At 37.3% G+C, this 18,125-nt stretch overlaps 1 protein-coding gene across 2 annotated transcripts in view; it reads left to right on the top strand.

Annotated features, from left to right (window-relative positions):
- The window catches only part of LOC122562111 (SEC14-like protein 1), a 48,563-nt gene that overhangs the window by 13,022 nt on the left and 17,416 nt on the right, over positions 1-18,125 (top strand). For both annotated transcript variants that reach the window (XM_043714639.1, XM_043714640.1), the window contains exons 3-4: positions 14,110-14,259; positions 15,982-16,113. In XM_043714639.1, coding sequence (XP_043570574.1) covers positions 14,110-14,259; positions 15,982-16,113 — 282 coding nt within the window. The remainder of the gene's footprint in view (positions 1-14,109; positions 14,260-15,981; positions 16,114-18,125) is intronic.

Raw genomic sequence — 18,125 nt, 5'->3', positions numbered from 1 at the left:
CATTTCTCAGCCCTTCAAATGTCTGAGCTAGAGTTCCACCATCCTTAAATTTTAATTTTGCCACCAGATCCAGAATCTGTCCATATTTCTTTTTGTTTTCCAAAATTGAATAATTTATTATGATATTTATTGCAACTATTATATTTTATTGTTGCTATGAGTCAGGATTTTCATGAATAATAGGTGGAGGCAAACAGCTAATTTAGTTTTTATATTGGAATATTGTATTGTATTATATTCAGTGTTTTTATGTGTAGCCCCATGTATGCGGGTTGATTATATAGACTGATATAGCAGTGCTGTTAATGCACAGAGGCAATAATGCACTCTACAGTATACTATGTAACTGAAAACTATTGTATGTGGCTTGATGTAGCAATCTAGCAGCAGTCAATTCAAAGTTTAAAATTTTCATTTTCATATTTAATGTGTGAATATTTAGATTTTTGTCAACAAGGATGAAGTTCTTTTTTCCCTTGGTTAATAGCCAGGTGGTCTGACCTCAAGCTGCCACTGATGCAGAGGTATACCAGCTGCCAAGAAATGCTCATCTGGACTTAATGCTTCCTGTTTTCCTTGAATGGGATACTGCCTGGCCTTTATGCTGTGCTTTCCACAGTGATATGGCAGTAATTAGCAACTCATTTGCTTGGGTCCTTATTGGATCTAAAGATTTATTTTGCAGTTCACTTAAGTTTTTCTAAGAATTAGTTTATTTTTATACATTTATCAAAATGGAGGACGACCGCACAGTGGCTCAGTGGTTAGTACTGCTGTCTTACAGCACTAGGGTTCGATTCTAGCCTTGGGTGACTGTCTGTGTGGAGTTTGCACATTCTGCTTGTGTCTGCGTGCGCTTCTTCCGGGTACCCCGGTTTCCTCCCACAGTCCAAAGATGTGCAGGCTGGGTGAATTGGCCATGCTAAATTGTCCATAGTGTTCAGGGATGTTTTGGTTAGGTGCATCAGAGTAGAGTTAATACGGTTGGGGAATGGGTCTGGGTGGTCAGTGTGGACTTGTTGGGCTGAAGGATCTGTTTCTACACTGTAGGGATTCCATCTGTGATTAATGTTAGAGAACTAATCATATTTTTGGTGAACTCACCACGTGCTTTGGAATACCCCAGCTCTTTTGTTAATAAACTTCCGTTTTATTATTAAAGCAGAATCTGCAGCTTTACTTACTTATGTTTAAATGAGGGGCCACTTTGCTAGATTATACATTGGTATAATGTATAAAATCAATTCATATCTGGGATCTGACTTTTCCAGTAACACACACAAATTCAATAATCTATCATTTTTCAATTGTTTGCATTCATTCTGTTTGCGAAACATTGATGTTAGTGAACACTTTGAAAAGACCATTAAATAATGTGAAGAAATTCAAACCTTTTCACATCCTCCATGATGCAAGGTTTTCTTCTTAAACTATTGAATTCTAGTTTCCCTCCTGTAGAAAGGATATTATGAAATTTGAAAGGATTCAGATAAGATTGACAAGGACGTTGCCAGGTTTGGAGGGTTTGAGCTACAGGGAGAGGCTGAATAGACTGAAGTTGTTTTCCCTGGAGTGTCAGAGGCTGAGGGGTGACCTTCTAGAGGTTTATAAAATCATGAGGGACATGGATAGGGTAAATAGACAAGTGTTTTCTTTGGGATGGGGAGAGTCGAGAACTTGAAGGCATAAATTTAAGGTGAGAGGGGAAATTTTAAAAGGGACCTAAGGGGCAACTTTTTCATGCAAAGGGTGGTACATGTGTGGAATGAGCTGCCAGAGGAAGTGGTGGAGGCTGGTACAATTCAACATTGAAAAGGCATCTGGGACAAAAACATATGAATAGGAAGGGTTTAGAGGGGCATGGGCCAAGTGCTGGCAAATGGGGCAAGATTAATTTAGGATATCTAGTTGGTATGGACAGTTGGACCAAAGGGTCTGTTTCTATGCTGTATATCTCTATGACTGTATTAATGCCAGTTAAGTAGTTTGTTTGCACTGTACCCAATCTCAAATAGGTACTAATTTCTTAATATCTGATAATAAAAAGGCAGGTCATACATATTGCATAAGTTGTGTTAAAGTCTCCTGAAAATGAGAATAATTGAATTCATAAGTGCTTTGGAAAAATACTTTAATAAAATCATGGAGCTGGAAAACAAAGACAGCAATGGATCTTTTAGAAAGAGCTGGCCGAACATGTAGTAAAACCACACTGGGAGCACATAAAGGAACAGTTGGCTGAGATCTTATGTTGTTGGAAAATGCAGTGTTTCTTCCACAAATGTTAACCTGTTACTGTTGTAGAAATAATCTTTTGGCACAGTGGCTTTTCCCACAGATTTGAAGAATTTTTTTTAACCAAACTTAATTTTTTCTAGCTGAATTGATAAGCTTTTGGTAAAATCAGTGCTATAAATTACCTTTTGAATAGCACTCAGTAATTTAATTTAGAACAGGGTATGTCGGGCCACATGTATTTTATTGCTTTCAGTTATGCTTGTTAATAAAATGCTAACAAATGGCCAGATATGCAATGTTATAAGTTTAAAGTTTTAAAATAAGTTGTGAGGTTAGATGGTTCTTATTAGATTTTCGCTACTGTATACTTCATTATCATTAAATTTCAGCAAAGGACTCTGACAGACTCCCAGGTGGTTAAGGAATGCTGTCCAATCCTGAAGCTATTCTCCAGATATTGTTTCTTTCCCCCTCCCTTGTGCTTAGTTCAACAACTCCTCTGCTCCTATTTCTATTCCTGTAACCCTTTCTGAGAATGATGTAATGAGCTCTCAATTCCTTTGACTTCAGTCAATTGTGTCTTTTCTTACATTTTTCTTCAAAATGGTAGCCAAGCTTTCAACCTTCTAGGCCGAGTACACTAATTGCAGCAATACACTCTCCACCTTTTTTATTTCTCTCTTCTCTTTAAGATTGATTGTGAAACTCGCCTATTTGTCAAAGTCTTTGGCACCCCACTTAACCGCTCACTGATTTTGGCTCAACATTCATTTTTATTTTGGAGTTTATTGATTAATGCAGTGTTTTATCGTTCTTTTTACATTAAGTTAGTCAAATAAGCTTGTTTAATCTGTGTATCTTAGTATCACTGTTATGTTAGGAAGGTGTTTATCCTCCCACTTTAGCCGAAGTAGTAATTGAGTAACAGCAGAGAACTTAAATTGGCTTCACTGCACAGTTTTACTAAAAAATGAGTTTGATGTTGCAAAAGTCTTGTTTAAGTGTTTTTCTGATGTGAATTCCTAGAAATTCAACAGATGTACATCAAACTAAGCACTGGGTTTTTGCAGCATTCTTAAATTCAGCTCGATCAACCAAATCATATATAGTCAAACTGATACTACTTGTCACACCATTGCTTCCAGTATGGTTTCCTTTAGATGAGTCTCTTACCTGTCTCATGACTGACAGATCTCTTAACTCTTTCTGTCTCATTTCCTGCTTTTGCTCTTACTTCCTTCTCTCTCTATCCCCCACAAACACAATACGGTTCCTTTTTGGGCTTGTTTCCCTAACCCACAAGCCACAATATTCAAACTATTGTCTCTGTCATTACAGTCACTTTAAGTGTTACTCTATCATCAAATACCCCTCCTTTGAGCACACTGAAGGGGCAGTTTTCACCCATTCGTCAATCACACTCTCTGCTTTCACACGAGTACAGGTGATGCAAGCCCTGAATATTTACCTACTCCCTTTCTATTATCCATAACTACAAGCACTCCTTCCAAGTGTTACAGATATGTACTTTTAGTATATTATAATCATGGATTACAGTGGGGGGTGTTTTTAGTAGTAGAGAGGTCAAATGTAGGTCCGTGTTGTTCTGCAGAGCAATCGCCCGAACACACCACAAGCATGGTCTGAACATCTGGTTATCTGCTGTTATAATTCAACTCCTGATTTTCATCTTTCTGGCCTCATACATATTGTTCAGTAGAAACTCTATGGAATCCAATCCACAGCACTGAATTCTTCAGTTAAATTGTTTGTAACTTCAGAACACAACATTGATTATGATCTGAAATTGTTAAATTTGACAAAGCAAGTTTTTTTTTAGAGATTTGCTGTTGATGTTGATTCTGAAATTGCCATTTGCACCTTTCTTAGACCTATCTTTTGTTCATGCTGTATTACCTCTCCTGTTGCCCTGCACCAGAAAACTTGAATCTTTTTGTCAAGAATTTATGATTACATTTATAACAGGTTTGTCCAACAGTAATCATTATTTTAAAAATGTTCACTTATCGTTGTATATATTTTGCTCTGAGTCTCTAAGGTGGGTAGGGCAAGAGGTAAGTGGGTGAGGGATTTTAGGACAAGTCAGATTAGAGGATGTTGGCGATTTGTTGGAATGGCTCTTTCTTAACAAGTCATACAAAATAGCAGGATTAGGCCATTAAACCCCTGAAGCCTGCTTTTCCATTCAATCAACTTTAGTAAGAAAGGTCGAGAACGTGCCCCCATCTCCATCAACAGAACTGAGGTTGAAAGGGTGGAGAATGGCAAATTCCTCGGAGTGACGATAACCAACAACCTGTCCTAGTCTTCCCATGTAGTTGTGACAATCAAGAAGGCATAACAATGCCTCTTCTTCTTCAGGTGGCTCAGGAAATTTGGCATATCTATAAGGACCCTCACCAACGTCTATAGATGCACAATTGAAAGCCTACTGTTGGGTGCATAATGACACGGTATAGCAACTGCTCTGCCCAGGATTATAGGAAGATACAGAAGGTGGGGTACACATCACATCATAGGAGCCAACCTTCCATCCACAGACTTACGTGGCTTGTGGCCGCGGATTGGCTGATAACATCATCAAAGACACTTCACACTCCGGTAATAATCTCCTACAGCTTCTTCCACCAGGCTGAAGATACAGAAGCCTGAACGCATGCGCCAGTATGTTCAGGGACAGCTTCTTCCCGGCTGTTATTAGACTATTGAATGGACTGTCTAGCTTCAAATAATGCTGATCTTGTTAACATTGATCTCTCTCATATGCTGTGTGCAATGTTGCCTTTATACTTCTGTACATCCTTGCTTACTATGATCTGCCTGTACTGCTTGTAAGCAAAAATTTACTGTACTTAGTACAATTGATTTATTTATTGTCAATGTCTGATCTTTCACTTGAACACCATTTCCTGTACTATCCTTGTATATCAGGCTGAGGGGGAAAGGTGGTAGAGTTAGGCCAGGTTGAGAGGAAGGAGATTGGGTAGATAGGACCCTCAATTTCAGAAGGGTGTTAGAGATAAGTCAAGAAAATTGGGTTAAGGTGGGGTAGAGGTCAGGTGAATTGTAAGAATCTGCTTAACAGTTACTTTGGGTAACTGTTAAGCCAGGTGCATCTGAACCACCTGAGCTGTCAGACTCTATTGTGGCTTTAGGACTTTTATGGAGAGTTCTAGATGTTGGGTAATTGCCCATTGGAGGTTTCAACTTTCTTTGCAAGTCCCACAGAGTCAGCTCCGTGGTGACTTTCACATGGTTTGGCTATGCACCTCCTGCCTATGTTGTTGCAATAACCAGAAGATCTGGGCCTTTACCTTAGCTGTCTATGACCTTGTCTCAGACCTTAGAGTCATAGAAATGTCCAGCACAGAAATGGACCCTTTGGTCCAACTTGTCCATACTGACCAGATATCCTAAGTTAATCTACTCCTATTTGCCAGCACTTGGCCCATATCCCTCTAAACCCTTCTTATTCATATACCCATTCAGATGTATTTTAAATGTTGTAATTATACCAACCTCCATCACTTCCTCTGGCTTCCTTTCCTTTTCCCTTTCTCAGCTTCTGTACTTATTCTAAAAGTGTAAAACAAATTTTGTTTCTTGTTACAGTGAAAGCTTAAAGTATTAACTGAACTTAAAATATTAACTCTGTTGTTCCGGACAAATGCTGCCTGACCACCTGAGCTTTATTCTGTTTTTGACCTTATTTCACTTGAGTCAGATTTTCAGTATCAATAGCATTTGTTTTGACTTGTTTTTCCCCATTACTAAACTGAGATTTCCTAACGTTGACAATGACATGTCGTAGGATGTCAGGTGAGATGTGGTTAGGTGTCTGTAGTCTGCCAGTTTGGATTTATTGGTCAACTCAGCTGAAGCTCTTCAGAGATTTGCAGTTTCAGTGTCTTGTGTATATTCACATTTTGTTTGTATTTTCAAGGAATCACTTGAGTCGGAATGCTGTGATTCTTGTTGGTAACAGAAGAAGCTTCTGAAGGAGGGTCACTATACCCAAAACATTAAATCTGATTTCTCTACACAGATGCTGCCAGACCTGCTGAGTTTTTCAAGCAATTTCTGTTTTTGTTTTTGTTTCTGATTTCCAGCATCCACAATTCTTCCGTTTTATGTATACTTAGGTTCCTGCCTGTACTGTATTAATGCATTTGCTAGCCGATTTAAGATAGATTAGTAACCTACAATTATTTTTAAATTCCTCCATGGCCTCACCCCCTTCCTATTTCCCTAATCTCTTCCAGCTCCACAGCTTCTCTAATCTGGCCTGTTGAGTTTGCCAAATTTTAATTACTCCAACGTTGGTGGCCATTACTTCTGCTATCTGATCTCTAAGCTCTGAAATTCTATTCTTAGCCTTCTGCAGCTCTATGCCTCACCTTTTTCCTTCAAACCTACTACAGACAAACTCGATTATCCGAAGGACACGAGTATTTCATTCAGTTAATCGAATTCTGCATAATTAAATGCCAGATAACATAGTTTAGCCAAGCATCAGGACCTTGCGATCTTGCCGGATAATCGAGGTTCCTCTACTTTGGAGTTTAGGTCAAGAATGTGCTCAAAACATTCTTGAAGAGGTCAAATGTACCAATTGAATGCATGACAGACTCAAACTTGTAACTGATCAAAATGGAGAAGACTTATTCAGGAAGTCACCAAACACATTGAGAGTCTTAAATGGGAACTTAATGTACTTAATTGCTTAAAACACCAGATGCCCCCACATTTGGCAGCGACTGCACATTAGGTTTATGAACCATCACAGAATCCATTGAACAAAAATGGAAGCAAGCCATCCTCCATACCGAAGGTCAACCTGAGTGTATTCATCAACTGATCGTGGTATTGATATAAAATTTTACTTTTTATTCAAACTTAGTTAATTGTGAAACCTCCTGTTCTGAAACTCATTAGAATGAATTGTGAGGATCATTATGTTTGGGCTACAAAGTAACAATAGTTCTTTTTATATGTTCACAATATTCTATTAAGCATTATCTATCAATGCTCAGTTAATAATCAGATGATGATTTTGCCTGGTAGATGTATACTTTGGAGGAACATGTGTAGAATGGTGAAGATCAGGGATGAAAATGAGTAATGGGGTGGGCAGAGAGAATAGAAAAAGCAAAGATGTTCATGTATTAGAATAACATTTCTCATTGATTTATTATGCAGATGATTATAGGTGCTCCGTTTTACTGTTTCCACAAAACCTGAGATGTCAACTCTCGACCAGGGTTTTGTTGTTTTTGAACTTGCCCCCTCAGTTATTTGTTCAGCCTTTGTGCAAGATAGCACCCTGTGTGTTTGTGACCCAAGCAATGGTTCCTTTGAAGAACTAACATGTTCCACTATAAATTTGCAATTGACAATGTTTAATGTGTTTTCTTTATGTTATGCTTAGAACCACAGTTAACCAAGGAAGCTGAGAGTATCAAATTGACAGGAAGAAAAACCTACAATGTAGTAAACAAGGAAAAATTTTAAAAGTCAATGAAAGATAAAAATAAAAAGAAGAAAATAAATTGAAGGCAAACTAGCTAGTAATATAAGAACTGATAGTAGGAGCTTTTTGAAATATATATAATTTAGAAGCAAGAGGTCAAACTGAGCAGGGTTTCCTTGTATGAGGGAACCAAATGCAATATTTCCAAGTTTGCAGATGGTGCAAAGCTGAGTGGGATTGAGAGTTGTGAGGAGGATGTGTGGAGGCTTCGAGATGATTTAGATAAATTGAGTGAGTGGATAAACACATGACAGAAACAGTGCAACATGGCTAAATGTGAAGGTATATACTTGTATGTCAAACACAAAAGACAGTACTATTTAAATGGTAACAAATTGGAAAATACAAATGAGGAACAAGAGTAAGCCACTTGATTCTTTGAGCATGCTCTGTCATTCAATAAAAGCATGGCTGATCTGATTATAACCTCAACTCTACTTTCCTACATATCCTTGATTATCTTTCATCCCTTGATAATCACTAATTTGTATACCTCTGCCTGAAAAATATTCAAAGATTGTTCATCCACTGCCACTGAGGAAGTGAATTTCAAAGACACTCAAGCCTCTGGGGAGGGGAAAGAATACTTCCTTATCTCTGATTTAAACAAACGACCCTATATTTTTAAACTATGATCCCAGGTTCCAGATTTTCTCAACAGGAAACATCTTATTGACATCTACCCAATCAAACGCTTCAGGATCTCCCTTCAATTAAGTTATCTCTGACTCTTCTAAACTTCAGGCACAGTCTGTCTAGCTTATCCTCATAAGGCATTCTGCTCATTTGAGGTGTTAGTCTCGTAAAATATCTCTAAACTGCTTCCAATCCATTCTCATTCTGTAAGTACCGTGACCAGTCCTACATCGAGTGTTTCAGATATGGTCTCTAATGCCTTGTATAACTGAAGCATAACCTTTGTACTCTTGCATTCAGTTCCCATTGCAATCAGCATGGATGTACAAAAAGATCTAGGTGTCCTTGTACAACTGGCAGTGAAAGTTGACAGGCAAGTGCAGCAAGCATTTAAGAAGGAAAATTAAATATCGGGCTTCGTTTCAAGAGGATTTGAGTTTGGAAGCAGTTGTATAGAGCCTTGGGAGACCACACCAGAAGTAGTGCATGCATTTTTCATCTCCCTATATAAGAGGATATACTTGCTATAGAGGGTGTGCAACAAATGTTCACTGGGCTGATAGCAGGGATTGTAGAATTGTCCTATGAGAAGAAATTGTTTTGATTGGTCTTATGTTCACTAGAGTTCAGAAGGATGAAAGGGGATTTGATTGAAGTGTATAAAATTCTAACAAGTCTGGACAGGCTTTTTAATGGTTGAGGGGCCTAGAACCAGGGCTCATTGTCTCAGGATACAGGTTAGGTCATTTCAGACTGAGATGAGGAAATACCGTTTATGCAAAGAGTAATAAATCTGGGATTCTCTATCACAAAAGGCTGTGGAAGTTAAGTTATAGAACACATTCAAGAAAGTTTTTTTAAGATATTGAGGGCATTAAGGGATATGAGGAGAAAGTGGAACGTATAATTCCGATAGATGATCAGCCATGATTGTATTGAATGACAGACCATTGTCAAAAGGCTGAACGGCCTATTCCTCCTAGTTTCTATGTTTCTACTAGAGAGCATTCCAGGATACTTGCCACCATGGATTTTTCTTTATGGTATGCCTAATGGTCAATATATCAGTATGCCTTTAAGTGACATTTCATGGTATCATCACTGTATCATAGCATGTTCTGAGGGTATAAAGTTCTTAGACTCCAGTAGTGTCATCCAAGGCAAGATGAAGAATACTGCTCTGGGTATGACATAAGTGTCTGGCCAATTAAGCTATTATGTATCTAAAGAATGTAGAATGTGTACATATTAGTTGTAATGCTATGCATAACCAGATGCTAATGTTACAGGTGAAAGCTTGAGCATTGACAGATCAGATAAAACGCAATGTTGGAGGCTAGCTCACACTAAAAATTGGTTTAAAATTGCCAGATTTTTAATGAACCCTCTCAGTGGTTTGAAAACTCCTCATATTAATGATTTTTGTCTCTGCTCCTGACTATGGGCAAAGCAATCCCAACAAAATATTTAAATTCCAATGCTAAGTTCAGAATAACCATTATTTGGACTACTCTATGGGAACCCATTTCTGTGGATGCAAAAAATGTGTGACTGTAAAGATTATTTTAATAAAGCTGCATTGGCTTTGTGTCATGCTGCCTTGGTGCAGCAGTAACAGAGCATTTTTATACCTGTCTGAGGAGGAAGCCTGACAGGTGCAGACACTTTTTTTTTTTGCCAACAGTACAGTAGTTTTATGAAAAACTGATTTGGAGGCTTACTTCTTTCTAACAGTTGAATAAGAATACTTTGCATAGTTGATTTTGGAAGTCATTGCTTGATGGAATGTTGATGGTTCATTTCAGAGTGATGCAGTATTGATGGATGTCAGTCACTGAGACCAGAATGAGCTAAATGAAAGCCATTAATCAAAGTGTTGTTAGCTTTCAATTAATGTAATTGGTCAATAGTATTGTGACAGGATTCCCCAATGATTTCTGTTAAATAAGCAGGTAACTGGAATCTACTGAAATTTACATTTCACAACCTTGTGCCTACAAGGTTTACATACAATTTTGTGGAGACAGATGTCAATAAATATCCTTCAAAATTCCTGGAAATGCATGAGTAATGAAGAGTGACAGAAGGATTACGCACTCCACTTCTAAAATCTATCAATTGGCACATCCATGATATTAGTCATTAGACAAGTCACGAGATCTGTGCGAAGCGGTGAAATTGTACCCCTTATTGAATCTCGCTTTTAAAAGTAAAGAAATGGCTGACATATTGCAGGCATATCAAGTTACTCTGCATTAACTTTTAGAGCTTGTATAAAGTAAAGCACAAACAATAAAAGGGATCTGCTTATCCGTCAAATGTTCTCCAGGAATTCCTGTACCCCCAATTACTCAAAGGCATACAGAGCAAGGAACTATTATAACAGCAACAATCATGCCAACTAAAACAGAGTCCAGCTTTCTCTTGATCTTTGCCTGTGGAAATTCTGCATTGTGATGCATGTCATCGAGGGTGTATGTGAAATGAAATCTAGTTTAATACTGTAATGTGTTTCATGATTTTATTCATTTAGGTTCCCCTTTACCCGGTCATTCACATTGGAAATTAATGTATAGTGATTTTGATCATAGAGTTCCACATCCAAGTAATGGGTGCCAATCATGCTGAGTTTATAGTTTGCACAAGGAGTCAGGTCTCAGAACTCTGGCTTGCATATAGAAGCTGTTCTGAGATTCTGACATAATTGCATTAGTGTTTTGATGAATTTGTGCAATGTGCTTCCACCGAAAGTTTTGTTTTTTTTGCTTCTGAGATTGCAGCCTTTGCATTATCCCCCCGATAGGGCTGCTGTCTCATTAAAGAGGAATGACTGGTAGTTTAATTTGAGGGTCACCATGCCTCCGGAGAGGAGAGATGTTGAGAAGTATAGTCTTTCATGGTAACCTCAGCTGGTGCAGGTATTGCACTTACATTGTTGGCATCAGTTGGCATCTGCATTCCAACCAGCTATCCAGCTAATTGAGTTAAATAAATTCCTACACAGCTGAAGTTAGCATGAATTGTCTCCTCAGCCTCTTCTCTTGCCTGAGATGTGGTGACCCTAAGATTAAAAGACGACTAGTCTCTCTAATGAGAGAGCATTCCTACGGCCTCTGAGACTTATCTTTACTTTTTGTACCCCACTGCATTTTAATACATGTATAGTATAATTACTGTAATGAGAAGATAATATTTCTGATAGTCATTGAACATTGTCACACTTCTAATTAAAGTAATCATAGATTATCTAAATTCATTAATATTTAATCTTTACACAAGATGATGTAACACATGCAAGCACTTCCCCAAATTTATTTTTTACATTGCCTCTCCTCTCAGAGGGTTTCTCACTGGGTTTAGGAATACCTAGTATGATTAGCTATAGTTTCTGAATAAAACAGGTCTGCATCTGGCCTTGGGTTTATGGAAATAGTTTAAACATTTTTTTAGTGAGCCACGAGGAGCTTTATTCCTTAAAGTTTCCAAATGCATCTTGCAAGAATAAAGTAATTGCTTATGAACTGTCTTAATGTGATAACTGTATGAATGGAGATGCTTAGCTTCAGCTTTAACTGAAGATTACGAAGAGCCGCTGATGAATCATCATCCCTTTAAAACACATTTCATAGAGTTTTGAATATAATTAGTTACATTGTAGGTTAAGCCATGGGTCATGGCCTGATTCAAGAAGTTGTTCTTCTCCAGGGAACTCAGTTGTGACATATTAATATTGAGCCATTGGTATTGCATTTATAACACTTTCTTGATTTGCCATTGCATAAAATGTTCCCAACCTTTAATGTTAAGAGCTGTCCACAACTAATGTCTTCTATAATGACTCGCATTTACCTCTTCCAAAACAGTGAATAAAGACCATTTTAATGTAGGAAATATCAGTGAGGCATTAACACTTGTTCTCAAATATACAAACTTTTGGAGCATCAGAGCTGTCATTAGCCTTTAATGTTCTGTCTAACAAACCTTGAAAGTATCAAGTCTACACCTTGAATACGTGTTTTCTTTATTTGCAACTGAATCTATTGTAGAAGTTATGCAGCAAAAGAGATGGTGCTAGTGCAGATTCAAGTATATTTTGGGGATGGTGGCATTGTTGTAATGTTGTTGGATTGATAATCCAGAAACTTGAGCTCAAATCTTACCTGGAATGAATTTAAATGGGGACGAGACCTGGTTACACATGTGGTTGTAGCCTTCCTAGTGGTGCATCTCTGTGGTGGTAATCTGGCAGTTTAGCCATTTTTTTTTAATTTGCAGTTTATAAACTTAATGTGACAGTGCTACAGGATGGATTGGGACCTCTGTTTCACCATGACATCAATATCCTGGCAAAATCTTGCTGGAGACTTTCTTCCATTATGCACAAAAGTCTTAACAGGAGCTCTAGTGGAGGCATCCAAATTGTTCTAAAGTTTCTGAAAAAGTCATACCAGACGTTAAATGTTAAGTCATTCTCTCTCCACAGGAGCAGCCAGACCTGTTGAGTTTCTCCAGCATTCTGTGTTTGTTTCAAATTTCCAGCATTTTAATGTTGGATTTTGCTTTTATCCAAATTATTCGTTGAGTAAAAGAATTCAATTTATGAATGTCACAAAAGGAATGACTGATTAGGTCAGAACTTCCTTGTTACAGAGAATTGATAATATGGTCATTGTCCTATCAGGTTATGTGCAACAGCTATAATAGTTATGGGATGAGTGGAATACTCTGATTTCCAAATAGACATTCACAGCAGTGTTGCTATTTGGAGACTTGCTCGCCAATAAAAGACACCAATTTACACTTTTAAATCGAGTACAGAAAAGAGGACTTACGGAACTGTATATATGCAAATCTCAAAAGTGCCAGAAAAAGTTGGAAAGGCTGTTAAAACAGCATATATAATTTGATAAGTTAAAAGATAGCATATAAATCAAAAATCTGCTAAGGGACCAATAACAAGAGAACACAAATTTACAGAGATTGTGAAAAAGCAAGAGGTGATAGGTGAGAGCGTTCATTCAACATCGCAATAACTTGATGTATAAATGTGTTACCTAACAGGAATGTGGTAACTGATTCAGTTGTAATGTTCAGTAGCGAATCAAATATATCCGTATTTTATTTTTATAAAAGGGATCAAAGTGCGAGAGCAGGGATGTGGGATTAATTGAATGGTTGTACAAAAGACCCAGCACAAGCATGATGGATCAAGTGGCCTTTATTTCTGTGCAGTATCATTCAATTATTCTGTTTAATTACTGGCATTTACTATAGTCTCAATGGAGCAGTAATGAAGTAATTACCTTTCTTTTCAGCTGGAAAAAGTTTGCCTATATTCATTTGTAACGACTCAATTATTATTTACCTTTTTATTGGGACTTTAAGCCATATTCGTTATGAAGGGCATCACCAAGAGCAGTGTATGGTAATGTAAATCAGCAAAATTAATGAGGCAATTTACAAGTTCTTGACTTTTAAATATGTGGCTACATTCTTTTATTCCAGTTTCTTTATGTTTGCAAGAATGTTACTTATTTTCATTCTCTGCTGAAGGATTGGTAAAAGTAATATTCTTTGACAACCTGCAGGTGATTTGCAGATGTATTTGCTGGAGCTTGCAGGAAACTTAACATCAGATGTAAATATTTCAATATGCATAATTTTAATAATTGCCTTTTCTCTAGGCTTATGAAAGGCGATTCCCAACATGCCCATTAATCCCTATGTTTGTTGGAAGTGACATTACCAGCGAATACAAGAGTGAGGATGGGGCTATTCACGTTTTAGAAAGGCGATGCAAACTGGATGTAGATGCCCCAAGATTATTGAAAAAGGTAAGGCTAAGAATGAATAGAGGATTATTTATAAGAAAGGTGTTCAGTAAGTAAAGAGAAGTTATTATGTAGGGAAACCTGCTCAAGAAAGGCATAAGAAGATACCTTAAGATGTTGAACTATGATCTGTAACCTCGCCTATTCATTTTTGATGCCCTACAAAATATTTTTGTAACATTTATTTACTTTATTTCATCTGCACTAAATTACCACAATCAGCATTGCTGTGGACATTCTACTCTTGTTCTTCTTTGATGTATTTTATAATGCTTCTAATTTTCTACAACTTTTTTTTAATATTAAACAAGACTATTTTCTTTCGAAGCCCCCTTTCTCTAGCAGAATCAAAGTTAGCTGACAAAGGGTTGGCACAAATTGTTATTTGAAAACGGCACCATCTGCTGTAGGAAGGTAGTGTTACAGTTTTGAGCTAAATAAAATCAAGTGCCTTTGGTTGGCATTGTAGAGCATCAGCAGTTTAGTCGTCTAATTGCTTCAGGCACCTGGAATGTTTCAACCATGCTCCAAATAACTAATATGTCCCTGCATGTATTATACTGCTCCCTCTTCCTTGTGCAAGGAAGATTTATCCATTGCTGCTGAGAGAAAAACGACTATCATAGACCTCCTCATTCAGAAATTACTTTGTAATCTTAGGATAATTTATTTCAGCAACTTTGAAGAGAGAACTCTTCTATGGTTAATATAAATAGCAAAGTTAGAAAATGGTAGGGCAGAGGAAAAGCTATCATGTGTTTTTAGCATTTGAGGTGTCAAGACAAAGGTCCAATAAAAATATAAAAGACTTAAAGGGACAACTTCTTTGCCCAGAGAGGTCTAATGCTGTAGACTTTAATTTTGAATTAATAGTTCTGGATGTAGGTTTGCGCACTGAGCTGGAAGGTTTGTCTTCAGATGTTTTGTTACCTAATATGGTGATGAAATGTCTGAAAACGAACCTTCCAGCTCAGCGAGCAAACCTACATCCAGAACCTCAACCTGAGCTGCAAATCTTCTCAAAACTCGCAGCATTAATAGTTTCTGCCTTTAACCATGTCAACATCCAAGGTTAGATAGGGCAGGTTGTCAAGAAGTCATGCAAATAGGCTGCGTAAAAGAGATTAGACTTGTACGGAGAGTAACTATTTTTGTAATTTTGGCATTTTTGTGTATCTGTTGGGTAGTTTAGATCGCATAAGGATCCTTAATCATATTTGCTATTATGTGAGCTGTGGATTATGTGGTAGATTAATGATCTAATTATCATTAGATTCCATGATTTACTTTGACTTTATCAAGTCTTGAAAGTGCTATTCTGTCATTAGATATTGAATTTATTTTAACAAATGAAGTTTACATGATTACTAAGAAGGAACACTGCATTAAACTTATACCAAACAAAAGCCTGTAGCATTGAGTTTTGTAATATTTCCACTCAGTCACGTTTACAGGTTGGTGTTTTTTAACATATTTTGTGGCTGTTCTTGACCTTGAAGATTGCTTTGAGGATTATTGATGTTTTGTACATTTGAAATTCCTGGACGACTAAATACATAACAACATGCACAACTGCTTTATTGCAAATGTAGTTATCCAAGTTAGTTTTGTTAATAAGTTCTGATTTATGAAATATTGATTGTGATCACCTTGAGATATTTGATACAGTAATTATACTTCACAACTATACAGATGCATCTGACAAAGCTGTTTAATGTTATCCAGATTGCAGGTGTTGATTACATCTACTTCATTCAGAAGAACTCCTTGAACAGGCAGGAAAGGACATTGAAGATAGAAGCCCACAATGAAACATTTGCTAACAGAGTGGTCATCAATGAATTCTGCTGTTACACTGTATGTAATCATTTGCAAAAATTTGAATGTAATTAATGTAACAAAAATCTGGACTCCCAGAAACTTTATCTCTTGAAGTGAGGGAAAATAGAGGGTAATTGAAGAATTCAAGAGGAGAATGAAAATTTCATAGCACACGGAGGACACATAATGCCATAAAAAGTGCCCTTGTGTACTTTGTCAATTTGTGTATAGATCTTTCAGTTCCATTAGGCCTGAGGTTCAGGCTAGCTATTGGTGTTTAAGTTCAAATTGTAATTATCGTCATACTCCATAGCAAATATGTTCATGCTTTATTTGTCTTGCAAAGCTCTTTCACCTACGATACCAAATGCATAATGTATAAATCACAGACAAATTCTCTGCACCAATGCTGTGGCTACTCATCCAAAGAGTGTTAGAGAAAATGTAAAAATATAGTGAGATACTGTTGCCCCCATTGCAACTCATTTTACACTGTGGCTAAGGAAACTAACAAACCATAAGGGTAGAAAAGTGAAATATACACATTTGGAATATGAAAAAGGAATGAAACATTTCTGCCAAATTTTTATCCTTTCACCAATGGCCCCTGTGATGACTTATGGCATGGCAGATATGCAAATTTGGCTTTTTGAATGCCCTAACCTTTAACAATAAATTTTAATCTCCCTTATAAGTAGGTTATATTTTGCAAGTTTCTTTTTTTGTATAATGGTGCAAAGGGAATGAAATTGTGGAAATTCTGAACTGTATTTAACTCTTGCTGCTAATGGCCCCAAAGAAATTAAGCATTGTCTCTCTGGCCAGTTTTAACTTTTCATTTCAGGCTGAGATTGAAATAATATTAACATCACAGTTATATTGAGGGAATGTTTGTATAGTGATATTAATGCACACATTTCTAAAATACACCCATTTATATAGATTGGTTTTAACAATGTCAAAGTTTAACACTTGTCCTATTTGCTGAGTCATGGAATTATACAATACAAAACAGGCCGTTTGGTCCATCGAGTTTGCACCAACAAAAAAAAACCTCTAAATCTTCAGAAGTTTCACTTTCTAGCACTTGACGTAACCTTGAATATTTAAGAACACATACAAGTACTTAAACGTTGTGAGCTTCCTGCCTCGGAACTATCTTCCCAGACAGTACATTCCAGATTTCCATCGTCCTCTGGGTAAAAAAAGTTTTCTTCAAATCCCCTCTTAAACCATCTGCTTTTCATCTTAAAATTACATCTATTTGTTATTGACCCTTCAATGAAAGGAATTACTGTTTTCTATCCATGAAACTGATACCCTTATAATCTTATACATCTCATTCAAGTCCTCTAATCAGCCTTTCCTGCTCCAAAGAAAACAACCTGAGCTTATCCAGTGCCGCTCCGTGGCTAAACTGCTCTATTGCAAACAACATCCTGGTAAATCTCCTCTGTTCCTGCTGCAGTGCAATCACATTCTTCTGATCGTGTGGTGATCAGAACTGCACTCTGACTATGACCTGTCCAAAATCCTGTAAAACTCCAACATAACCTTCATGCTATTATAATCTTTGGCACAATTGATAAAGACAAGTGTCCGATATGCTTTTTTAACTACCCTATTAACCTGTTCTGCCACATTCAAAGATCTATGGATAAGCACCTCAAGATCCCTCTGTTCCTGCGTTTCATGGTGTCCTGCCATTTGTTGAGTACTCCCTCATTGTGACTTCTTCCAAAGTGCAACACTTTGTGCTTAAATTCCATCTGTTACTGATCTGCATGTCTGACCGATTCGATTATATCTTCTTGTATCTGAAGACCTTCTTCTGCACTGTCAACTATGTGGCCAATCTTTATGTCACCCGCAAGCTTATTTATTCCACTTCCCCAACACCACCACTGCCACCACCCCAGCATTATCTATATGGTTCAAATAGATCGTGAATATTAGGGAACCTAGTGCCTATCTCTGTGGCGTGCCACTGGACACCAGCCATCTCTGTCTCCTTTACTCAGCCAATTTTGGAGCAACTTGTCAAATTG

Source organism: Chiloscyllium plagiosum, chromosome 24 (assembly GCF_004010195.1).
Source record: "Chiloscyllium plagiosum isolate BGI_BamShark_2017 chromosome 24, ASM401019v2, whole genome shotgun sequence".
NCBI classification, from domain to species: domain Eukaryota; kingdom Metazoa; phylum Chordata; class Chondrichthyes; order Orectolobiformes; family Hemiscylliidae; genus Chiloscyllium; species Chiloscyllium plagiosum.
Note: the sequence above shows the minus strand (reverse complement) of the source record. Positions and strands in the feature narration are given on the sequence as shown.